The 26,248-nt window shown below is 43.4% G+C and overlaps 2 protein-coding genes across 6 annotated transcripts in view; one reads left to right on the top strand and one right to left on the bottom strand.

The window, feature by feature from the left end:
- PPP2R3A (protein phosphatase 2 regulatory subunit B''alpha) overlaps nucleotides 1-26,248 on the bottom strand; it is a 767,863-nt gene that overhangs the window by 375,692 nt on the left and 365,923 nt on the right. The gene's annotated exons all lie outside the window — the stretch shown is intronic.
- ARMC8 (armadillo repeat containing 8) overlaps nucleotides 1-26,248 on the top strand; it is a 191,165-nt gene that overhangs the window by 161,035 nt on the left and 3,882 nt on the right. For 4 of the 5 annotated variants that reach the window (XM_050965443.1, XM_050965441.1, XM_050965444.1 and 1 more), the window contains 5 exons: nucleotides 1,893-2,042; nucleotides 4,530-4,625; nucleotides 16,708-16,803; nucleotides 22,942-23,014; nucleotides 25,457-25,550. In XM_050965443.1, the coding sequence (XP_050821400.1) occupies nucleotides 1,893-2,042; nucleotides 4,530-4,625; nucleotides 16,708-16,803; nucleotides 22,942-23,014; nucleotides 25,457-25,550 (509 nt within the window). The remainder of the gene's footprint in view (nucleotides 1-1,892; nucleotides 2,043-4,529; nucleotides 4,626-16,707; nucleotides 16,804-22,941; nucleotides 23,015-25,456; nucleotides 25,551-26,248) is intronic. The other variant, XM_050965445.1, reaches the window with a different exon arrangement.

Here is a 26,248-nt window from a genome sequence, read left to right as displayed (position 1 = left end):
ACAGCCTGTGACCCAGGGAGACTCTCTTGTACATCAGTCTGAAGAAGGTAGGAGCAGCCTCTTGAGTTCAGCTCAGGCCAGTTCCAGGGCCCCTGCACCCCTTCCCTCATCAGCTTCAAGACAGGGCAGAAGGGAGATACAAACACTCCTATAAAGACAAGAGGGAAAGTTTCACATCCAAGCCCTTTAAAAGGAGACAGAAGTCCCCCGTCCTGCACCAAGTCAGGAGACACCTTGTGCTCTGGACCCTGGTGTCTGCTTCTGAGAAGGACCAGCCCAGGACTTCATCAAAGGGCAAGACAGCACCACTCTCCCATACCAAAAGTGGTACTTCAGTGCTAGCACCTGTTCTGCATTGGCACTATCAGATCCAGCGCCTTCGGCATCAGTGGTCCAAGTTACAGAAACTGCTTCAGCCTGCTTCTCGGCAGCAGGTGGTCTAATCGTATGTATGGAACCAGAGTCACTGATACTCTGGACTACTCCACCCACTTCCATGACATTAGCCATTACCAATATCTCTGTGGTCCCACTCACCATCGCCATCTGATTCTGAACAAGAATTTGGTGGATAATCAGCTGAACATGAGCTTCCAGTGCAACTCTGGGGCCAAATGGGCTAATGTAATCCTGGTTGGCAGATGTCCAGGTCGTATTAAGCAGTAGTAGGAAGGACTCTACTGGGAAATGCTACACAGCAAAGTGGAAAAGATTTATATTCTGGTCTGATCGATAATGAATTTCCCCTTCACGGTCAGGAATCCTAGATGTACTAGGCTAGCCAATTATCCTTAAAATACATGGGACACTGGTGGCTATTAGTGCATTTCACCCACCTGTACATACCTACTTTGTATTTTCTCTCTCAGTCCCATTTCTGTTCCTGAAAGGCTTGGTTAGAGTCTTCCTTCCAGTGGCAAAGCTGATACCAGTCTGGGACATGACCCTGGTTTATCAACTCTGACTAAGGTGCTGTTTGAGCCTTCGGGATCTTGCTCTCTACTTCCTTTCCATGAAGGTAGAATTTATCGTCTCAATCATGTCAGCCAGAAGAGGTTGGGATCTGGGGGCACTCATGGCAGATCTCCCCATCCCGGTACAGTTTTCCACAAGGATAAGGCACTCATGAGACTCTACCAGAAGTTCCTCCCTAAGATGGTATCAGACTTTCACATCAGCCAAATTATCCATCTACCTGTGTTCTACCCTAAACCACACACCAGGCGGAAGGAGGTGATGTGTCTCTCCTTGGATATGCATAGGGACCTTGTGGTCTGCCTACAGAGAATGAAATTTTGGAAATCTCCTAGACTTTGTATCATTTATGGAATGGATGAAAGGAGAGGCCATTTCCACACAGAGGCTGTCAAAAGGGATCCAGAGATGCATCATTTTCTGTTATGAGATGAACAATGTCCCTCTTATGGGCAAAGTGAGAGCACATTCTATGACAGCCCAAGCAGCCTCAGTAGCCAGCCTCAAGGATGTCCCTTTCATTGACATCTGCTGAGCAATGACTTGGGGTTCTTTTGTGAGACATTCTACGCTGGTGCAGGAGGCTGCCTCAGATGTTTTCCTGGCCAGGGTGGTTCTGCAGTCTGTTGTGGCATTGGACTCTGGGTACCCGCCTCCTTGAAAAGACGCTGCCTGTGAATCACCTGAAGTGCACTACACCTAGGGACAATGCATTTCAAAGAACTCCAGGTACTGCAAGGTGAGTAACATTTCCTTGCATTGCTTGCAGGGTTACTTTATCAAGAACGTATGCACAGCAGATGGTGGTAATTCTTCTGTAGACAGAATGGAAAGCACACTCTGAGAAAAATTAAGTGAAGGAGAAATGCTAATATGAAGTGTATGGCTCAGTTTTTCTGTATGTATCTGTCCTTCAGAACATGGCATTTCAAGCAGAACAAAAGATCAAAGCAGACATCTTACAAGGTTTGAGTACAGAACAGTTATTCCAGTTACTCTCTGATTCAGATGTAAACGTGCTAATGAAAACTTTGGGACTGCTCAGAAATCTTCTGTCTACTCGCCCAGTAAGTAAAACCACAAACAGATCCTCCAGAAAAGTTGCCTTCCTAACGCTAACCCAGCATTCATAGATAATACATTGTAAATCCATAATGCATAATACTCTTTCCAGTGTTCTAGTAGGTCTGAAAAGCAAATCCTCTTTAAGTTCATTTTTGAATATTATTGTTGAAACTGTGAGGCCTCCATTGTGCATTATTGAAGTATCTGAACACTAATGGTCATAACAGACCACAATGAAGTGAAAATTTTTAATAAAGAGAATTCTGCATATCTAGCTGGAGCTTTATCACTAGTTATGTCCTCAGATACATACCAATACTTTTTTGTTGGGTGTTTGATTCTGTTTGTGTTTAGAAAGGCTTTTGACAGACAGACAACACATTTTTGTAAACTCTGTTAAAAGTCTAGTTAACAGGAGGAGTGGTTTGTGTTTTGAAATGAACTTACAGTGCTTATGGGGATGCAGATATCTTAAGGATACCCATATTTCTCCTTACTTATGGCTTGTCTACACAATGCCAGTAGTGCACATTAGAGGCGCGTGATTTGGAGCGCACACCAACATGCTGCGCTCTGACTGCTCCATGTAGACTCTGCTGGCACAAACTAAGATACCTTGGTACCAAGGTGAACTGGATACCTTGAGCCAGCATAGCCTATGCTGGGCAGTTAGAGCACAGCATAATAGAGCACTCTATGGTGCACACAGCCAGTGCCGTATAGACAAGCACTAAGTGTCTGAGCTATTTCATTTCTCTCTTATCTGTCATTTTAAAACAGCCTTTGATTTTGGTCTTCTGGATTGTGCATTCACACAGTTCGTATATCCTTTTTACAGAATAGAATAAGATGATATAAGATTTAAGCACGTGAACTATTTTATGGCAAGAAGTAAAGTGCTTGAGATACAAATGGAGGATGAGCAAGAGGCCCATCTAGTGAAGAATAGACAAAAACTGCAATAAATATTTGCAAGGTGGACTTCTATGTAGGAACATAGCCACCTGTAAAGTATGCTTCTATCATGAAAAGTGACACTGTAAAAAGTGCACATTTAGGTTCCAGAATCATTGATTTTCAATTTTCATATCAAATTAGCTCAATCTACAAGCTAAAATATCTGTTTTTTAATTGCCCTGTAAACTCACCCTGAGCTAACAGTCAAACTGGTGTCTAAACCATCAGTTAAAGTGGTTTTGCAGCCCAAATTATGGCCCTAGCTATTTCTGAGTAACTCTATATTCTTTCAAAGATTTTTTTTTTTTTAAGACAAGAAAGGACCATTATAATTCTTTACTCTGAGCTTCTGCCATACCATATTCCACAGAATTTCACTCTCAAACCCAATAACTTGTCACGGAACTGCAGTATTTTGGGTGGGTGGATGGGGGTGGTTTTTAGATTTTTTTTCATATAGAAAAACCAAACTTAACTTTGATTCCAAGTGATGGAGAATTTACTGTATCTTTGGTAATTGTTCCAGTGCTTAATTACCCTCACTTAAAAATTTGCATTTTACAGTGAGTTTGAACTTTGCTGACTTCAATTTCCAGCCACTGATGTTGTTATGCCTTTTTCTGCTAGATGAGTCCTCCTGTGTATCTCATGTCCTCCAAGCATGGGTGCTATAGACAATGATAGTCACTTGTAAAACTTCGCTTCAGTGAGCAAAATAGATTGAGCTGCTTAAATATCTCGCTGTGAGACAGATTTTCAGGCCACAAATCATTTTTTGTGGCTTTTCTCTGAACCTTCTCAGAATTTCAGTTTTGAAGTGCAGACCCCAGAACTTGACACAGTATTCCAGTACTGGTCTCACCAGTACTGTATACAGAACATAAGAACAGCCATAGTGTGCCAGACCAAAGGTCCATCTAGCCCAGTATCCTGTCTTCCAACAGTGGCCAGTGCCAGGTGCCCCAGAGGGAATGAACAGAACAGGTAATCATCAAGTGATCCATCCCCTGTTGCCCATTCCCAGCTTCTGGCAAACAAGAGGCTAGAGACACCATCCCTGCCCATCCTGGCTAATAGCAAAGTGATATCACTACACCTGTCTGCTGTTTCTCCCTTTTGTGGAAAGATCATGTTGACCCATTTAGCCACAGCATCACACTGAGTTCTCATGTTCATCAGGTTGTCAATTTATGACTCAAAGATCCTTCAGTGTTCAGATTATGCCCTCAGTGACAACTGTGTTGCTCTGGGGAAGTCAGTATTTAAATGTTCAACAGGCTTCAATGGAAATAGGATCAATCATATAGTTCCTTATTCTGCTCCCTGTGGCAATGGTTGGCTAAAGTAATGATAAGAAAAATAACTCCTGTTTTCTGCTGCAGTGGGTTCTCACATTTGTGATACCTTGCATAAAGGTACTGGCACCTAGAAATGCTGATAATTCCACTCATTTTCATAATAAAAATGTCCCTGTTTTTGTCCTTTTCTCTAGAAAATGTATACTAATTATGTATCTATAATTGCTTTGGCAGCATATAGACCAGATAATGAGCACCCATGGAAAGCAGATCATGCAAGCAGTGACTCTTATTTTGGAAGGGGAGCACAATATCGAGGTCAAGGAGCAGGTATCCTTTACTGATTTGTGTGTTCTCTTAACTGGGTAAAAGTGTTGAGAAAGGTTTACGCTGTTGGCATTCATCATGGGTGTATTACTAACAGGTCTTCCCTTTTGGGGATCATAAATATTTTACCATGATATCTGTCAAATTAAATCCTATGAAACTAACAGCTGTGCTAATGACCAGACCGTCCATTTTTCTTCACTACTGGAAGCTTAAGCTTAGTATGGCTCTTAGTGTTATGGTGGGTATTTGAAGTAAGTTCAGAATAGTTTTAAACTCTGGGATACTGAATTATATACGTTTGGCTAAGATCAGGACTGTGTGCAGTAGAGCAGCAAGGATGTAAGAAATGGGGGGAGTCAGCACTTCCCACCAGGTAGGGCCAGGAGAGAGGGAAGAAGGTATCAATAGGACTGAAGGAAGAGTGAAAACATAGGGGGTCTCTCTCACGATCTACTGGTCTGTTGGATGACCTGCCCACTAATGCCACAGAGCACCAAGTGCTCTATCAATGATGCTTCTGTGGAAGTAGTGGGCCAGGTCACCCCACCTGTCCATTCTTCAGACCAGGGGATTCTTGTCTTCTGAGAAGACATTTGTGGGAAGTTTAAATTGTCTGTTTCCAGTGGGAGGCGAGGAAAGAGGTAGCAAGTGATGGGGTATGCTAGGGTTGCCAAGGGGAAGCAGTGAGGCACTGTTCTGCTAATTTAGATGGACTATATGGGCTGTTAACAAGGTGTTAACATGACCTAGTCACATTCCAGTTTTAAACAGGGTTTGGGGTTTGGTACACAGATCCCTCAGCCCACTTAGCAAACAATCTAATAAAAATCATTTTGACCTTTCATTAAAGATACAGAAAAGAATGAAAAACAGTTTAAGCATTTGAAATGTGAAGTATTAAATAAGGCTTTGATTTTAACATCATCCCTGGTTCCCTTTAGCTGCAGAGAGTCTTTAGAACGAAAATCCCCCTGCTTGACAGTCTCTTAAATGGTAATAACTGACCTTTTGAGAGGAAAGAGAAGAAGTTAGGTGAGATGGGCTGAAGCTGTTATTGAAGTCCAGTCCCATTTCCTAGTAGACGAAACAAGACACACACACAAAGGGGGGAGAGAAAAGAACAGCAAAGACAGAAAATACAGCTTCTCTCTCTGATGTTGACTCTCCCTTGCATCCTCACTGCTGGAGAAACACAGGTACGGCACAGACTTATCAGCCACTCTAAAATTTTGCATATTTTTGCCACCGTCAGACCATTCAGGACATTGTGTTTAGTTGCCTCTTTCAGTTCACAGGCTTACAGCAGTGTTGCAAAATATGTGCGGCCAGCTAAATCATGCTCTTCTTAGACAGAAGGGAAAAGGAGGGTTAGGAAAGAGAAGAAATAAGGTGGGGGAGAAAAAGGACACATGGACGGTGGAGGGAAGGGGAGGAAGAGAAACTCTCTCACATACCAGGCTGTTTGGGATTTAACTGGAGCTGGTGGAGGTGGCAATGTCTCTTTCTGGTCTGGTCTGGTAACTACATCTCTCAGAATTAGGACAAGGAAGGTCCAGGGTCCCAGAAGATTGCAGGGTGGAAGGGATGCCATGATGGTGAAGCTTGCTCCAGTAGTGAATTTTTCTCCCAGAAGTTTCTTTAAGGACCTAAAAAGGGATTGATGTATGGAATAGCCCATCCACTCATTATTTTGTCATCCAATTAGGTCTAGTTTCTGACACACCAATTTTGGCTCATTGATTTTTGATCTCATGTTTTTCTTGGTTACCAGTCATGGTCCTAACACAGTCCTTGAATTATATCAATAGGCCTTTTTGTTTGGGCTAATTCAGAGTTTGTCTCCCTTTTGCAATTCTTCCCATCAACATTTAACATTATAGGTTATTGTTATGCTTTATATAAACTTTGATTCACTTTTTACAATTGAGCTCATAGAGTAAATTTGTAGACCCATTTATCACAACAGAGAGTACAGTGTGTCCCTTAAAGGTGGTGGTTTTGGGGGGAAGCAACATGAGGAGAATGAGAAAGGAGGTGGGAGGGGGAATGCAAAAATGCAGGGAGGAGGAAATGCAAGGGGAAGGTGGCACTAATTGAGGGAGAGGTTGAGGTACTGCAAGGTGTGAATGGGAGGGGTATGTGCTGGATGTGAGGGATGCAGCAGCAGGTAAGAGGGGAAAGGGGGCTTTTGCTTGGGGAGATAGGTGAGAGGGTGGCTGGGAGTTTACCAGGGTAGTGTGAAAGGGAGAGGAGTGAACTTACCTGTGAAACAGTGTCTCTGCCAATGGACATGCTGCAGGGATCACGCAGAGAGTCCACGAGGAGGAAAGTTAGAGACTGAAGGAAGGAGAGAGGCAGCTTTGATGCTCCCCAATGGCTGCTTTTATCTTTGGTGTGTTGGTGATGGCGGTGGCAACAAGGGTAATCATATACGCAGCCAAATTTGGACATTGCTGAATCCCCCATAGGCCCAGAACAAGCCAAAGCCAGAAGGGCTTTTACTAATAACGAGCAAAAGAGACACTATAGAGAAAGTAGTTTCTTAATAAATAAGGCACGAGATTAAAGTAATGATTCTGAAATAGCTGATGATGATCATCTGTTTTTTCAAATGTATAGAAGAAGATAGAGATCTTGATAATAAGGAAGCCATAAATAACTCACAGACATAGCTTTTGATAAAGGCAGATAAGGGAACATTTGAACATATGCAACTCAGTGGCTGGAATGGCCTGCATCTCAGGTGGTTCAGGGAATTGGCCAATCAACGTATGAAACCTCTGAATTGTTTTTGAAAAGTAATGGATAACTAGGAAAGTATTATACGAAAGGGTTGGAGAAGAGCACATAAACTATAATTTATAAGGGCCTTATCCTAAGAAGTGCTGAGCACCCTCAGCTCCATGAACTCTTCTCAGGAGATGCTCAGCATCTGGGGGCTTGTTTTCACTGCACAGTTAACTCAGTGTAACTTAAGTCCCATCCACACTCAAACTCTCAAAGCGGGTGTAGTGGTACTTTTAACTCGAGTTGGTTGGACTGTCAGGATAGAGACTAAAGCTCAAGTCAGCTGCTAACACAATCGCTCTGAGGCGTGGGCCCAGGCTAGCTCCACTTGGGTTCTAGTCCTCCAGTGTTTTCCCACAGTTCCCCCAGGTGCCCAGAAAGGACAGACAAGTTCTTTCACAATTCACTGGGAAAGAACTCATGGAGTATTTTAACTTAGTTCAATGCAAATAACCAAGGGATATGACCCCAAAAGTCTTTGCACCACACATGAGTGAGTCTGGACACAGAAGCTTGGGTGTTATTTTGCAGCATGGCTGCTCTCACTTGAGCTAGACTAACTCAAGAGTTGTTACTCAAGTGTAGATAATGCAAGAGAAACGTGCAGTGAAGATAGACCCTTGCATGATTAGACTGGTGAAGACTTCTCAAAAGAGTTTTGGCAAACAATCTCCCAACTCCATCACTTGCATCATTTAAAATGAGTCTGGGCAAAGCAATAGATTATGTATGACAGGGAACAGCCTCTGCCTCCCATGGGCATGAAGAAGGACCAGATCCTGGTATTTTCCAGCTTCTCATGGCCCAGAAAGAAAAATGTTGAGTATTTTCTAGTGTATTTCATCCTTTTTTTATACACTGAGAACTGCATCTCCACACAACAGACATATGATTCTTCTTTGAGTGCTTGCTCATGTTGATTCCAATTAGGTGCATGTGCACTGCATGTACAGTAGCCTGAATGCTTTTCTCCTAGCAGTACCCATCAGGTTGGCTCAGGCACCTCCTGGAGTCGTGCCTCCATGGTGCCGTATTAAGCCCCTACCGATCCACTGCCTCTTCAGTTCCGTCCTACCGCCTGTGACAGTTAGCTGGAATGCTCATTCTCTCTCGCTTCAGCAAGCCATTCTCCCTAGTAGTCTTCAGACTTTTCTCCTGTAAATAGGTAAATCAATAGTTAGTAGTAGTAGTTAGACAGTATATAGTTAGAATTGCAGTAGGGAATTGTTCTGGGGGTACCCCCGTCACCCTCCTCCCTGGCACCGGGGTTTAAACTCTGTGCAGCTTGAAGCATGCCTATGCCCAGGAGTGACCCCCACACTTCCTGCTTGAAGTGTCAGGGGGGATCGCATGAAAAAGATCATTGCAAGATTTGTAGGGGATTTTGCCCGAGGACTCAGAAAGAGAGGGATCAGTGTCTGAAGATACTTCTGATGGAGTCTGCCCTCCATCCCCACTTGGAACCGGGGTCAGCTGAGCCAACTCTAAGCCCCTTGACATCGGTGCGCAGTGCTCCGGCGTCTACACAGGAAGCTTCGGCACCAAGAAAGGACTCGGATAGAGATCCTCAGCACTGACAGGGCTCTGTACATGGCAGTGCGCTGCACCGTTCCCAGTCCTTGGTGCACCGCACAATCTCCTGGCCGAGGGCCAGGAGTAAGGAGCGGTCCTGGTTAGAACCTCATCTTTATCCTTCCCAGATGAGGCAGTGGCTGGAACTTCCACAGCTCTTGCACTCGAGGACAATAGAGTCAACCAGCAGCTCCTAGAGATCCAGGTTGAGTAGGTCTCTGAGACATTGGACCTCATGGTTGATATCCTAGTCCCCTCGGGTCCCTCCCGAGTTGCCCTGCCACTCATAAAAAACATACAACACACCACCAAAACACTGTGGCAGACCCTTGCCTCCTTGCCACCAATGGCAAAAAAGACAGAGAGGAAGTATTTTGTTCCCTCTAAAGGATTTGAACATTTTTATTCATATCCACTGCCAGACTCTCTAGTGGTGGCGGCAGCAAATCAATGGGAATGTCAAGTGCACCAGGGCCAATCACCTGAAGCCCATGATACAAAAAAAATGGACCTCTTTGGGAGGAAAATCTATTCTACCAGTGGGCTGGTATTCGAATTTCAATCCACCAGGCGGTCCTTAGTAGATACAACTTTAATTCCTGTGGGGCTATGTCTAATTTCACAGAACTTCTGCCAGAAGACTCGAGAGCAGAGTTTTCTGCCTTGGTGGAGAAGGGAAAGCTTGTGGCAAGGGTGTCGCTCTAGGCAGCCTTGGATGTTGCTGATTTGGCCACTCGCACCATGGCTTAAGGGGTGGCCATGAGGAGGAGCTCCTGGCTGCAGGTATCAGGGCTCCCATTTGACATCTAACAGACCATCCAGAACCTCCCATTTGAGGGCTCAACCCTTTTCTCTTTAAAACAAAAAAAAAAGATCACGGCTTCATAGCCTTAAGGACTTAAGAACAACTCTCAAGTCCCTGGGTCTCCATACTTCATTTACGCAGCTGAGATATTTTTAGCCCCAGCCCCTGCCTTGATTCTGCCTGCCACAGAACAGGCAGGACTACTCTAGGAGGTATAATAGAAACAACAGGGGGTGGTCTCCTCTCTCATCGGCTCAGGGCTCTGGGCAGTCAAAACAGTCCTCTGGTCAAAAGGAGGCCTTTTGAAGGTGCACCCGAGGGTGATGCACCAGTTCAAACACTGGATCCAACCATCCTGTTCTTTTCATTCTATCTCTTTTATACCCTGAGTGGGCCCAATTTCCTAATCTGAAAAGCCAAAGGCAGCCTCAGGCCCATCCTAGACCTCAAGCCTATCCTAGACCTGCAAGAGCTCAACAAGTTCATGAAGAAACTGAAGTTCCACATGGTCTCTTTGGCCTCCATTATTCCTTCCCTGGATCTGGGGGACTGGTATGCCACCCTCGACTTGAAGGATACTTATTTTCATATTTCATTAACCATCCCACGGAAGGTATCTCAGGTTCATGGTGAGCCACAATCACTATCAGTTCATAGTTCTCCCCTTCAGCCTGTCAGCAGCACCTCGAGTGTTCACCAAGTGCATGGAAGTTGTGACCACTTTCTTGCGGAAGCACCAGGTGCAGGTGTTTCCATACCTCGATGACTGGCTGATGAAAGGTTGCTCCAAAACACAAGTGGACGCACATGTGAGCCTGATAAAAGCAACTTTCAATGACCTGGGCCTTCTATAGAATATGCAGAAGTCAACTCTGTCCCCTCTTCAGAGGATAGAGTTCATAGGGGCAGTATTGGACTCAAAACAGGCAAGAACATTTCTATCAGGGTCACATTTTCAGAGCCTTTGAGACATCATACAAAGATTCATAGAATTCCTTACCACCACAGCAAGGAATTGCCTAAAGCTCCTTGGCCACATGGTAGCCTGTACATGCGTAGTACAGCATGCCAGACTGAGACTCCGACCTCTTCAGGCATGACTAGCCTGGGTTTATCGACCAAAACGGGACAGTCTAGACAAGCGTCACTCTTTCCTGGCCAGTTTTCAGGTCTCTCCTATGGTGGCTCAACCCGCATGCGGTGTGTGCAGGTATTTCTTTCTCCGAACCTCAGCCATCCCTGTCACTGGTTATGGACACGTCAGCAATGTGTTGGGGAGCACATCCAGGGGAGCTCAGGACTCAGGGCCTCAGGTCCTCAGTGGAGCTCTCACTTCACATCAACGTCGGAGAGCTGAGGGCAATCCGTCTGGCATGCCAGACCTTCCAAACTCACTTGGAGGGGAGATGTGCATCAGTCATGACAGACAATACAACAGCGGTGTTTTATATAAACAGACAGGGGAGCACACTCCTCTCCTCTGTGCTAGGAAGCCCTCAAACTGTGGTACTTCTGCATAGCTTACTCAGTACACTTGGAGGCATTTTATCTCCCCGGAGTTCAGTACGAGTTGGTGGACTGTCACAGCAGATCCTTTCACAACCACGAGTGGTCCATCCTCCCAAATGTTGTGAACGCTGTCTTCCCACATTGGGGAATTCCTCAGATAGACTTGTTCACCACAAGACGCAACAGGAAGTGTCCTCAGTTCTGCTCCTTCCCGAATCACAACCTGGGCTTGATCGCAGATGCATTCCTTCTTCCGTGGAAAAACCACCTCCTTTACGCGTTTCCACCCATCCCACTCATCCACAAGATGCTACTCAAGATTTGGAGGGACAAAGCCTCAGTGATATTGATAGCTCTAGCCTGGCCATGTCAGCACTGGTACATGTCTCTTCTGAAGAGGTCAGTGGAAACCCTGATCACCTTACTGCTGCTCCCGGACCTGATAACTTAGGAACACAGCCGCTTTCAACACCCCGACATCGAATCTTTTCACCTCACAGCTTGGCTAAACCCATGGCTCCATGGCTAAACCCAACGGAGATGGCTTGCTCTGATCCAGTTAGGGAAGTCCTCCTTGTCAGTAGGAAACCATCCACTAGGACCACCTGCTTAGCCAAATAGAAGAGATTCACAGTTCAGTCATCGCAAAATCGCACGTCTTCTACGCACTCAACAATATCCTTTATCTGAACTATCTCCTGCACCTGAAGCAGCAAGGGCTTTCTGTGTCATCAATAAAAGTCCATTTGGCTGCCATTTTCACCTTTCACCCAGGCGTGGCAGGCTGGCCGGTCTTCACCAACCCAATAGTTGGATGCTTTCTTAAAGGGCTTGACAGGTTGTTCTCTCAAGTACGGCAGCCGATCCCAGCCTGGGACCTTAACCTTGTTCCTTCCAAACTAATGGGACTTCCCTTTGAACCACTTGTGACATGCTGTCTGCTCTACTTCTCCTGGAAGGTGGCAATAACCTCTGCCAGGCGGGTATCTGAACTTAAGGCCCTAACGTCTGAGCCTCCTTACAGTGTTGTATAAGGATACGGTTTAGCTTCGGCCACACCCAGCCTTCCTCCTGAAAGTTGTCTTCCAGTTTCATGTTCTCCCAGTTTTCTACCCCAAGCTGCAGACTAAGAGCCGGGAACAAAAACTCCACTCCTTGGAGGTTCGTTGGTGATCACCCTTCTATATTGAACGGACAAAGCTGTTCCAAAAATCTATTCAACTATTCATCACAGCAGCAGACAGAATGAAAGGGCTCCCAATCTCTTCTCAAAGAATTTCATCAAAGATTACATCATGCATCCGGATGTGCTATGACCTGGCGGAAGTACCTGGCCCCCCACTGACAGCGTGCTCCATGAGGGCGCAGGCATCTTCAGTGGCATTCCTGGCTCAGGTTCCAAGCCAGGAAATTAGCAGGGCTGTGAAATGGTCCTCAGTCTACACCTTTACCTCACATTATGCCATTACTCAGCAGGCTAGAGATGATGCAGCCTGTGGCAGAACGGTGCTTCAATCAGCAAACCCTTGAGCTTTGACCCTGCCTCCAAGTTCCTGCTTGGTAGTCACCTAATTGGAATTGACATGAGCAAGCACTCAAAGAAGAAAAAATGGTTACCTACCTTTCATAACTGTTGTTCAAGTTGTTTTGCTATGCGGTCTATTCCAGTACCAAGGCCCTCCTCAAGATTTCCCTCGGGTTTGGAGAATATGGTTGCTTCTCGTTCCAGGGCAGGCGCTTCACCGGAGACATGGTGGAGCTTCTCTCTGTCGTTGGCTCCGAAGAAGAGGTCTCATAACTTTAATCACTTTCAGTATCTGATTCTCCCGTTCTGCCTCTCTTCTGCCCCCTCAGTCTTCACCAAATGCATGGCGGTGGTCATGGCATTTCTCAGGAGGAAGGGAATATACATCTTTTGTATCTCGACAACTGGCTGCTGAAGGGCAGCTCCAGAGAGGAGGTTCTCACCCATCTCAACACCACGTTGCATTTGCTCAACCATCTGGGACTCATTTTAAACACTGCAAAGTCAACTTTGGCTCCCAGGGAAAAAAAAAAATACTGAGTTTATTGAGGCCCTGTTAGACTCCACAAGGTCAAGAGCATTCTTTCCAACCAACCACTTCCAGACAATTTAACAGGTCTGCCTCAGTCTGCATTCTCAGCGGTTCATGACAATCTGCATTTGTCTTAGCCTTTTGGGCCACATGTCTATGTGTGTGCAGGTGATCCAGTTCTCCAGGTTGCGCTTTTGCCCCATTCAGATGGTTTACTGTCCTGCCCTGCATCCTCTGGACAGTTTGGTTCACCTCCCTCCATGATTCCTAGATTCCCTATGCTGGTGGGAGTCCCCGTTCAGTGTATGCCATGGGGTCCCCTTCGCTCGGCCTCTCCAACCAAGTTAGTGGTTATCTATGCTTCCCTTTGGGCTGCGGGGTGGGGGGGTGTGCATCTGGACTTGTTCAGGGTGCAGGGCCTGTACTCGGAACGGGAAGCATCACTTCATATCAGTGTATTGGAACTTTGAGCAATCCACAGTGCGTGTCAACACTAGCACTGCGAAGTACTATGTGAATAAGCAAGGGGTGGATGCATTCCAGATTATTCTGCTTGGAAGTGATCAACCAGTGGAAGTTTTGCATCAAAAAAGACATCACTCTGGTAGCAGTCCATTTGCTGTTGGTACAAAATCGTCTTGGGGACCATCTCTACAGAGTTTTCTCCCTGAGCCCCAAACAGTCACTGAAGGAGTGCACTCTCCAAGTTATCTTCGCAACATGGGGCATCCCCACAATCGATCTGTTTGTGACAAGTGAAAACAGGAAGTGTCATCTCTTCTGCTCTTAAGTGGGTCCTCAGCCTGGGCTCCCTCTCTGATTCCTTCTGTTCCAAATGGTGGTCAGCTCTTCTGTACACCTTTTCCCTCATTCTAATCATTCTGCAGGTTACCTTCAAGCTCAAGATGGATCAGACCAAGCTCATCCTCACTGTCTCAGCCATGCTCAGGCAATGTTGGTTCTCAGAGCTTGCGCTGTTGGCTCAGCCTCCCATATCACTTCCTCTCCATCCCAGCCTGTTGGCTCAGGATCAGGGCTGCACACTCCATCCTACCATCAGCTCCCTGCACCTTTCGGCGTGGCTGCTACATGGCTGAATGAAGAGGAGAAACAGTGCTTGGCGGCTGTCCAACAAATCCTACTCAACAGTAGGAAGTCCTCCACTAGGATGGCCTACTTAGCAAAGTGGAAGAGGTTCCCCGTGTGGTCTTTGGCTGATGGCACCCAACCAGGGCTTCCATCCAAGACATCTTGGAGTACCTGCTACATATTCAGAAATCAGGCTTTGCACTCAGTTTTCCGAGAGTTCATTTGCCACGATAGCAATGTTCCACCCCACAATTCAAGGGAAGTCAGTTTTTTCTAGTGCCATGGTGATAAGATTTCTGAAGGGGCTTCACTGCTTACATCCCCCATCTGAGAAATAGTTCCCATATGGTACCTAAACACGGTTCTGGTGACTCTGATGGGCCCTCTATTCAAGCCCATTGTGTCCTGTCCGCTTCCCCACCTGTCTCAGAAAACCATGTTCTTGATAACCATCACTTCAGCAAGGAGGATATGTGAGCTGCAGGGCCTCATGACTGAGCTGCCTTACACTCAGTTCTCCAAGGACAAGGTAATACTGCAACCACATCCAAAGTTTTTATCCAAAGTGGTCTCTGTTTCCTCTGAATCAGACAGTATATTTACCTGTTTTTCCCTAAGCCATGCTCTTCCCCGGCAGAACCACGCCTACATACTCTGAATATCAGGTAATGTCTAGACCAGACTTTGTGTTTCACCTCTCCTATTCGTGTTATATGCAGACCACATGGAAGGGCAAACGGTCTCTGCACAGATCATCTCTAGATGAATAACATCCTGTATCAAGGCTGCATATGAGATGGCTTTGGCTATGCCTCCTCAGCAGATATGGGCTCACTCCACGAGAGCATAAGTGATATCGATAGTGTTCCATGGTGACATTTCCACACTGGACATTTGGAGAGTGGCCACATGGTCTCCATAGGAAATTAGATTTGTTAGTCATAATAGTCCATGCTGGCTATTCTTATAATGCTATTATTCTCTAGTTGCTCACAAATTGATTGTTTAATCATTTGTTCCAGTATCTTCCCAGATATCAATGGCTGACTGGTCTTTAAATCCCTGGGTGCTCTTTGTTTCCCCTTTTTAAACATAGGTACTATGTTTTCCCTTCTCCTGTCCTCTGAGTCCTCAACTGTCCTCCATAAGTTGTCAAAGATCATCACTAATGGTTCTGAGATTGTTTCAGCTAATTCCTTAAGTACCTTAGGATAAATCATAGAAGATTAAGGTTGGAAGAGACCTCAGGAGGTCATCTAGTCCTTGCTGACTTGAATACATCTAAATTATCTAAAAAGTCTTTAACCTGGTCTTTCTCTATTTTGGCCTAGGTTCCTTTCCCCTTGTGGTTAATATTAATTGTGGGTTGCGTATCTGGTCACTGTTACCCTTCTTAGTGAAGACTGAAGCAAAATAGGCATTAAACACCTCAGCCTTTTGATGTCATCAATTATTAGCTCCCCTTCCCGGCTAAGTTAAGGGTCTACACTTTCCTTCGTCGTTTTCTTGATCCTAATGTATTTAAAGTACCTCTTCTTGCCTTTTATGTCTCTGGGTAGGTGAAACTCATTTTGTGCTGTAGCCTTTCTTATTTTTGTCCCTCCATGCTTCTGCTATTCTTTTGTACTGCTCCATAGCAATTCATCCACTTTTCGTAAGATTCCTTTTTGATTTTCAGATCACTAAAAAGCTCCTTATGGAGCCATATTGGCCTCTTATTATTCTTCCTGTCTTTCCTTTGCATTGGGATAGTTTGTAGTTGTGCCTTTGCTCTTGTTTGCTTAAGAAACTGCCAGCGCTCCTGAATTCTGTTTTTCCTTAACTTCTTTCCCATGGGATGTTACCTATCAGTTCTATGATTTTTAATCTGCTTTTTTGAAGTCTGTTGTCCTTATTCTTCTGCTCTCACTCCTTCTTTTCCTTCGAATCATTAAATCTATCATTTCATTATCACTTTCACCTTCCACCTTCAGATTTGTTACAGGTTCCTCCCTCATGATCAGAATCAAGTCTAAAATGGCTATCCCCGATGACTATGATTGTTCTATTAGTGTGGTTTAGTCAAGAACTCGGGAATAAATTCTCTGCTGGCATACCACCATTGGAGTCAGTGGCATTGAGCCAGCAGAGTACTTGGTCCTCAGTGTAACAATCTGGAAACTCCAGATTCTGATAAAGAAGTATTCACCATGAAAGGATGGAACTGTCAGGAAAGCTGTGATTCATAGATGTACTGCAAATGACAACTTTCTCTCTTTTTCAGACATTATGTATACTTGCCAACATAGCGGATGGAACAACAGCAAAAGAACTCATTATGACCAATGATGACATCTTGCAGAAAATTAAGTATTACATGGTATGGGGAATTTCTTTGAAGGGTCTGCCCTCTCCTTTTTTGCAGGATTTGAAAGCGGGTACTCTAACATGGCTTAAAAGTTATACAAATGACTAGTATTCAGTATCAAACACTTAATTTATGTGTATCTATCTGTACAGCGAGTATGTGTGTTAGTTCAGTTCAAACACTACATGAAGGCAGTGTTAAGGCTGGCGACTCAGTCAAAAGGGAAATTCAAAAATTAAAGCTCCCACAGCAGCCTCACAGTGTATTAATGTACCCATGTAGCACCAGACAGTAATGGAATGGAAGGTGATTCCACCTTAATTAGGTGTATCTGATAAAGATTTTGATAAATGCTCCCCTTGGGGAAGAGGGAGCTTGGGGTCACCGACTCCAATCCTCCAGATCTCAGGCAGCTGCAGGAAAAGGATGCTGCATCCTAGTAGCAGGCTAACCCATGTTTAGTGCTGTTTCGCTTCCCCCTTTCCCTAGGCAGCAAGATTCCTTCAGCTCCCAGGCCTTTCCAGCCTATTTAATGTTAATGTTTTATTGTACAAAACAAGAAGCCCCATCTTTGCATCCTGAGCACTTCTGACATTTATGTAAACAGGGTAAATTAAAAAAGAAACAGCGAATCCAAAACACAATAATACCAAATAACCAGCAGCACAAAGCAATAACCCAAATGCCCCATGCAGGGTGGATAAAATCAATGATTTAAAAAAAAAATCTATGGTATGAGACAATATAGTCACGTAATATTTTTTAAAAGTTTGTAAATGAGTTCCAATAGTTCATGGATTAGGGACCCAATTTTATGGGGTTCCAGGTGCTTCTGTATAGATTATTTAGGTTAATCTTTCTATCTATCCAATGGAACTCAGTGCTCAGTCTAGAAGATACCAACAAAGATGCTTAGTTTTGCAGTTTTCAGACTGTGGATTTGTGTCTCCAGAGATAACATGCTTGTTAACAGCAAAAATCTTTTAAAATAAATAAATAATATATAGAGGTGAGAAATAACAGACCTCAACCCTATTGTCCCTCTGCAAATTTGTGTACACAGAGTCAATCTCTTACCTCTCTATAAAAGTGCAAAGTTTCAAAAGGTGAATGAATAGAAGATTGTTGGGGGCAGAATAGATCTGGACAAGGAGAAGTCTGGAGATAAATGTGAGATGAGAGGAACAGGCAGCAGAAACAAAAGTGAAACTGTTTGAGCAGCATATTCCAGAAGTCTTGAGGACTTACTGAGTGTAGCCTTCATTGATTTGAGATCTACCATACCATTCTCTCACTAGAAGGGAAAACCTATAATGGCAGCAGGCCATAAAAGAGACCCAGTTTGGGAATATTTTAATGAAGTTCCTCTACCTGTGGGTAAGATAAGCATGCATGCAAAATGCAAACAGTGCAACCAAGAAATGCAAGACCTGGTTGCCCAAATAAAACAACATCATGAGAAGTGTTCCTTCTCAGGAGGAAGCTGCATTGAAGATGATGAAAGGAACCTATTTGAACATGCAGGATCTTCAGGTTGGTGAACTTCTTTATTTCATACTTCTTTCTTAAGGACTGCCTGTCTTCCTTCTGGACTAGTCTTGAATTTTCATGTTTGAGCAAAAAATATAGTAATTACTCTATTTTAGATGCAGTTGTAATAAAAAATAAATAGCTGAAATAGGCAGATCTTCCTTTTATAATTTCACCTTTAAAGTAGTACTGAGTGTCAGTGAATGCAATGAGTAATACTAAATGAGCAGTATGGTAATAATAATTAAATAACTGCATTGACTTATTTTGTTTAGGAGAATCCATCCTCAACACACAGAATTCTGAAAACTATCCACCATCAAGACCACCATCATTTTCTATAGTTTCAGAGTTATCTGCCAATGATAGTGTTTCAGTCACATCATGTATGTTACACAGCCACAGTATATTATCTGTAGCAAAAAGGATAAAAAAAAATCTCCATCATCCAGAAACAACCATAGATAAGTTCATGATAAGAACCAGCAGATTACAAAAAGAGTTAATTGATGAAAAAATTGCCCAGTTTGCTTATGCAACAAACTCTCCTTTTCGTATGACTGAGAACCCACACTTCATTAACATGGTCCACTCATTAAGACCAGGATACAATCCACCCAATAGAGCAGATGTTGCAGGCAAATTCCTGGATACAGTGTATGAAAGAGAAATGGAGCAGTGTGCAAAAGGTCTAGAGGGTGAAATTGTTAACCTTAGTCTTGATGAGTGGAGCAATGTCAACAATGATCTAATCACATCAGCCACGCCATCAGGAGCTCGTTCACCTGCACATCTACCAACGTGATATATGCCATCATGTGTCAGCAATGCCCCTCTGCCATGTACATTGGCCAAACCGAACAGTCTCTACGCAAAACAATAAATGGACACAAATCTGACATCAGGAATCATAACATTCAAAAACCAGTGGGAAAACACTTCAGCCTCTCTAACCACTCAGTGACAGACTTGAAAGTGGCATTTTGCAACAAGAAAACTTCAAAAACAGACTCCAAAGAGAGACTGCTGAACTCGAATTAATATGCAAATTAGATACAATTAACTCAGGCCTAAACAGAGACTGGGAATGGTTGGATCATTACACTAATTGAATCTATTTCCCTATGTTAAGCTCTCCTCACACCTTCTATGGGTCTTCTTACTTATCACTTCAAAAGTTTTTTTTTCTCCTGCTGAAGATAGCTCATCTCAATTGATTAGACTCTTCCTGTTGGTAGGCATACTTCCACCTTTTCATGTTCTCTGTATGTATAAATATCTTCTGTCTGTGTGTTCCATTCTATGCATCCGAAGAAGTGAGCTGTAGCTCACGAAAGCTCATGCTGAAATAAATTTGTTAGTCTCTAAGGTGCCACAAGTACTCCTGTTCTTTTTGCACAATGATCCTGTTGTACGTGCTTGTGTTACAACAGAAGAAGGGAATGTCTTCCTTACAGAAACAATTGACACATCAGGAAATGCACACACAGCAGAATACTTACAAGAAGTAGTAGTAAAAGCTATAACAAACTGAAAAAAAAATTCAGATGTCTAGTATGCAGCTTCCTCACGGACAATGCTGCAAATGTATCCAAAATGAGAAGAAATTTAGACGAGAGTGAAGAGAGTGGCAAGCCAATAACATACAGTTACAGTGCTCATTTGATGCACCACCTAGCCAAAGACTTCAGTGTTTCAGAAATAAAGGCTGATGTTGAAATTGCAAAATACTCCCGTAACAAACACTTTGCAGCAGCTGCTCTGAAAAAAGTGAGAGGAACCAAGCTAACTCTCCCACAAGACATGCGACAGAACTCAGTAAGTGACTGTTTTGAGCACTATATCAAGAACTGGCCGAATCTGATGACAGTTTGTGAACAAAACTGTGAAAAAATAGATGGCACTGTCAGAGCCAAGGTTCTCAGCATTGGGCTTAAGAGAAATGTTGAACACATGCTGAGTACCCTGAAGCCTATTTCTGTAGCCTTGAAAAAAATGCAGGGGAAATAGCTGTTTTATTGCTGACTGTTGAAATTTGAAGGAACTGAGAGAGATCTTAAAAAGAGAAATATGCAATGACAGAGTTAAATTACAAGCATTAAAAAAATGAATGGGACAAGCACTATCTCCAGCTCATTTTCTTGCAGATATTCTCAATACTCAGTACCAAGGTCAAACCTTAACTGCTGAAGAAGAGGAGTTGGACACGGACATCCAGCAATCATCCCTCCATAATTTCAACTATAATAAACTTCAGAGCTAAGGGTGAACCATTCAAGAAATACATGTTTGCTGATGACGTTTTAAAGAAAGTCTCACCAGTGAACTAGTGGAAGTCACTTAAGCACTTGGATTCTGAGACGGTTGAAGTGATAATCTTGCTTTTAACAGCAGTAGGTTCTTCTGCCAGTGTAGAAAGCATATTTTCTTCCTTTGGACTAATTCATTCCAAATTGAAAAATCGTTTGGGACCTGAAAAAGCAGGAAAGCTTGTTTTTCTTTTCCAGATTATGCACAAACAGGAAAATGAAGGTGTAGATCACTGTGTTAACTGCAGAAGCCAATATTTTAAGTTTCTCATGTTGACCTGGCTGACATAGTCAATTTAATTTTTTTTTAATTTTTCATTTAACTATTTTAGTTAAAAACAATTTTAACAAAAACAAACCTGATTTTAAAAAACTTGAATGTTTAACCAAATGCTTCTTTTGTTAAAATATGATATGTTTGCTGTTGAAGAAAAAAATCCAGAAAACATAACTTTGTAGTTTTAGTTAAATAAAACAGTTTAAATGTCTGTCTGGTGATGTTCTCCTCCAAATACAGCATGGCAAGAAAATCCTCCAAATATTAATGATCAGCCTGTTGAATTGGAGATAGTTCACCTCCCAATGACTTCATAAATATCTGCTTCAGTTACCTTTGGTAAATGAAATAACCAAACAATCATTCATTTTCTGATATAGCTGTAAAACTAATCTGAAAAGTTTTCAAAATAAATCACTGTTTAAAAATGTATACTGTGTACCTTCTAAAAATGAAACCTACATTTCTATGAGTTGTGAAGAATATGTATTAAGGTTATAATAACCAACAAGAATACATTTTTATGTAGAAATCCATGATGAAATAGAGGCTTCCTGACTAGTGATTTAAATCAAATCCACCCTGTCCCCACGTCACCCCTAGCAAGACTAGCCTTCAACAGCCCTGAAAAGGAGTGCCTTGCAGTATGGCCTGAAGAACAACAGATTCAGGCTTGTTCAGACTCCGCTGCATGTTCTTTAGCTGAGGCGAGCATGGACTCCAGTGTTGGTTTGTTAATCTGCCTGTGTGGTGTTAACACTGATCTGTACCCCTCTCATTGAGATAGATAGATAGATGAGTTCATACCTTTGCTACTTCTCATTGGGGTAGGTCAATGATTTTCAGACTTTTTAGGCTACTTTTAATATAGTTTGCTGCATACCCCCATCTGAGGTAAGCAGAGGCAATATGTGGCGAGGCATGCAGGGTCATGTCCCTCCCCGCAGATTTCTGCCTTCCATTTAGCAACAGCTTCTGGAGGTTTTCAAACTAGGGTGTGTGAGACATGTAGGAGGAGGGGGAGTATCAATGCCAGGTGGTTCGGGCCAGCCTCACACAGCAGGGCTCAGGGAGGGAGTGTCACCTGCACCTCCGACTCACCTTAGTGGGCTTCCAATCCTGTTTGAGTTGAGGGGTGCAACAGAAAATTGTAACTCAGATGGGGAGCTCAGCGCAAAAAGTTTGGTGTCTGCACCCTCCTTAGCCTGCTCAGTTTCGCACATGGAAGGGCCTGCTCAACCTGCAGTCACATGACCCCATCATGTGCTCCATGAACTATTTATTAAAGGGGCAATAGAGGCTTGAAACAGAGTGAAGGGATGTGTGTCTGAGCCCCAGGACCAATACTTTGTTACACAACCAGTTCAGCAGAGAAATCTAAATAGAAATGTTCCCCTAACACCTATTAAAGACCAGGCTAGTTGCTATAGGAATGAGGGCACACAGTCTGTGCATAGCTGTCCTTCCATTTGGTGCCTCTTGAACAACAGGCCACGGCAGAATCAAAATAAATATTTTATAACTGTGTTGAAAAGAACTTGCTGGTATCTCAAGACATAACAGAAACACAGCAGTCCTGAGGAAACCCCAGCTATTAACAGACTCATCCCAGCTGCCTGAGAGTGAGAGTCTGGAGATGGAAAGCAAGTCTGAGGAGAACACAGTTATGCTCAGGAGTTGTGTGGCTGGTACAATCTTCCTGATGACCTATAGGCTGGACTGGACTGGACCTGTTGCCAGATGAGACAGTGTCAGCAGCAAGGCCTCTTGGCTTCATGGTTAGTGTAGTGAGTGTAACAGTGTCTACAGTATGGTGAAGGTAGAATCTGTTTTGAAATCAAGGAGTGACTCTCCATTCAAAGAACACTGTACCTGACTGCCCTAAATAGCAGTAATGTCTTTGGTGCCGATCGTGGTTGAGGAATCGCCCATGTTTTTTACCTCAGTCCTTAAGTGAATGTTAGAAAATGTACATCTACGAAGTTTTGTGATATTTAGCTTCTGAAACTCCAAAAATTCTGTTTCTATATTCAGAGTCATTCGAATGCTAAACTTCAGCTTGCTGCCATGTTTTGCATATCTAATCTCATATGGAATGAAGAAGAAGGTAAGAGACTCTCATACTTTTATGTATTGTCTTGGACAGAAAGTATTGTCAAAACAAAATCCTTTCAAGGGAGAGAATGGCAAATGTTAGATAGTACAATGGGACTCAGTCTTGACTATGTATGCCCTATACAAACACAGTGGAATACAGTCTATGCCCCAGTGAGCTTAAGGTCTAGATGCAAGATGCAGCAAGTGATTATGATAGACAATAGGGAGGCTGTGGGAGGGAGGGAATGAGACTAAGATCCCAGCTGGTCGCTGTGACACCGCTTAATGATTCCTGAAGGGGCAACACAAATCGGAGATGCTTTGTGCACCCACATTATGGACTTGCATGACCCAATGGAAGACGGAGAATATGCGTTTATGAATGTGATTGTACAGGATTTGCAGTAAATGAGGTATTGCCATTATCACTTAGTGAAATGGGGTGGGGGGAGAATTGATTGCCATCCATTGTACTTGTGAATGATATAGCTGCTTATGCAGTGGAGAGGGGGGGCCAAGAACCTGTGAATTTATACTATTGCTTGAGTAGATGAATGTATTGAGAAACAGTGTTTGGACACAATTTACAGGTTATGCCTTATGTGTTTTCCTTTATTGTTTAAAATATACATTATATGATATATGGTGCAGTAATAGTAATAAAATCCACAATTAGTGGATACATGATTCTTCCTGCAGTTTGTAATAAATTTTGCATTGGTTCATTAACCGGAAATCCCTCCCATCCCTATATTAACAACAAAAAACATGGAGCCATAAACTAACCAGGCTGAGGGGCTACTGCCTCTTGCTTCTGCTGCCAGTTGTGTGGCAGGCTGCTCCGCCAGGATGGCATCAAATAGTTCCTCTCAGCAGGGACCTAGAATGTGCTGCAAAGCTTCCTCAGGGACTGTCCAAGTTTGGTCACTTCAGTAGCCTTATCTGGTACACGATGGGTCCCCTCCAGTCCTATACTGGATTCGGGGGTGAGAAGATCACCATCCAAGCTTAACAGGCTGTCATGAAGCATTTGTGGCTTAGTGCTTGGCACAGTATCCAGCACCCACTCAAGCTCTTTGTAAAAGGGGCAGGATGACAGTGAGTTTCCAGAGGTGCAGTTCTCGTGCCTGGCTTACAGTGGTCATTTTGAGCCGCTTAATCCGCTTTCTCCACTGGTTAACCAGTTAAGCGACTCCCCGGTGCTGCCAGCTTCTTTGCTGTTTCCTGGTCATTTCTGGAATGTGGTCATTTCTGGAACTCTTGCTGAAGTCAAACTGTGTGTTTACCTTGCACAAACGATTAACCAAAATCAGACTATGTTCCTGTGACCACATAGCAGCACACTTGGCAAAGGACTTCTACGTGGCCATCACAAACTCAGGAGAAGGTTCACTCTGCTTGCAGCTCAGTGGTCGGAATAAAATGGAAGGGTTAAATGCTGAGCACCTGTACTTTACCCAGAGGGGTGGCTTCCATTGCCTGGGAGTTGATTGGCCAGTCTTGGGATAAAAATCACAGAGAACACCATCCCATGGGAGTGTTGAGTAGCATTAATGGACTCTCAGGACCTGAGTCTGGGAGGCCCGGTCCTCAGCTGTTTCTACATTGCAAAATGATGGCATTTGGACCCAAGTCATTGCAGGACTTGGGCTGAAACCCTTCACCCCGTAGGGTCCTGGGCTTGGGCCCGGATCAGACAGAATTATGTGTTAGACAGGAAGGCGGTTTGGGCTTGAGCCTGAGTCTAAGCTTGGGCTTACATTGCAGTACAGACATATCCTATGAATCAGGAGTTGGAAGGCCATGGAGTTGCACAGCAGGAAATGGGAGCAGTGCTAGGGGGAGAGTGAGTGGAGATGGAATATGGGGAGAATGACTCTTAGATTGGTGGTTACATTCTCTAAATCTGCTGTCATGTTCCTCAACAAGGAGACTTATTTTTGTAGTTTGATCTCCCACTCTCCTGCTGAGTAATTTGAGAATGTGGAGCATCAGGAACAAATCTCACTTCAGCATGTAAAACTTCACGCTGTATTTCCAGCATTCTGATTTCCTGTATTAGCTTGTGTTGTACTCTGAGTGCTGGAAGTTTCTCTGTAACAAGTTTTCAGCTAAATACACCCAGTATCAGAAAGAGTTGGAAAGGAAGAAGCCAATCAGAGTCAAACTCCTTACTTTATAATAAAATCTCTTAAGGTTCTTGCCTGTTTAATTTTCTCTCATTTATTCATGTGAAAAAATTGAAGGGAAAAAAATGTAGTAGCTTCTTCCAAAAGGAAAAGACAGAGCAGCCATAGGTTAAGTAGATTTAAAGGGCTTCTTAGCACAGCATTTTATTTGCATCCACATATTATATCCCCTCATAGCACATACCTGTCTCCAATTCTTTTTTATCATTTTTAATAAATCACTTGTTTGATGTTATACCCTATAATGTGATTTATTTTTTTAGGTTCACAAGAACGCCAAGATAAACTACGAGATATCGGAATCGTAGATATTCTACACAAACTGAGTCAGTCATCAGATCCAAATCTTTGTGACAAGTAAGTATAAAAGAACCCCCAAAATAGAGATCAGAGGGAATTCTGTGCCTTTTAAAAAAAATACATCTTGTTTTGAAAGCATTTGGATTACAGAGAAATACATGAGACAGTGCTGCATGCACAAGACAGGCCTTTTTGTACATTTGTGTCTGACTTTCCCTTTACATTGATGAGTCCTGCCACATATGAATAAAATATGATATTCATCTTATTTGAAGAATGCTTGCTAAGTAGGATTTATGACAAGTCCTAAGGCAGGACAGACACCAAGTAGGTTATCCACTCGTACATTATCTCCCTCCTCAAAAACAGCAGTACACATTGACACAACATTAGCACTTTTCCAGTATTCCATGTTTTACTAAAAAGTAAGGAGGTTTCAGGATCCTCAGCTAATTTTTTTTTAAATCTTGAATATAATGTATCCAGTCTTGCAGATTTAATGTATAGCTTTAGTAGTATGCAGTGTTGTAGCCATGTCAGCCCCAGGATATTAGAGAGACATGGTGGGTGAGGTAATATATTTTATTGGATGAACTTCTGTTGGGTGAGACAAGCTTTAAACCTTACACAGAGCTCTTCTTCAGGCCTGGGAAATGTGCTCAAAGTGACACAGCTAAACACAAGGTGGAACAGTTTGTGTAGCATAAGTAGTTACATATTTCAAGGGACCATTTAAATACAGCCAAGTTCAAAGT

Source organism: Gopherus flavomarginatus, chromosome 8, assembly GCF_025201925.1.
Source record: "Gopherus flavomarginatus isolate rGopFla2 chromosome 8, rGopFla2.mat.asm, whole genome shotgun sequence".
NCBI classification, from domain to species: domain Eukaryota; kingdom Metazoa; phylum Chordata; order Testudines; family Testudinidae; genus Gopherus; species Gopherus flavomarginatus.
Note: the sequence above shows the minus strand (reverse complement) of the source record. Positions and strands in the feature narration are given on the sequence as shown.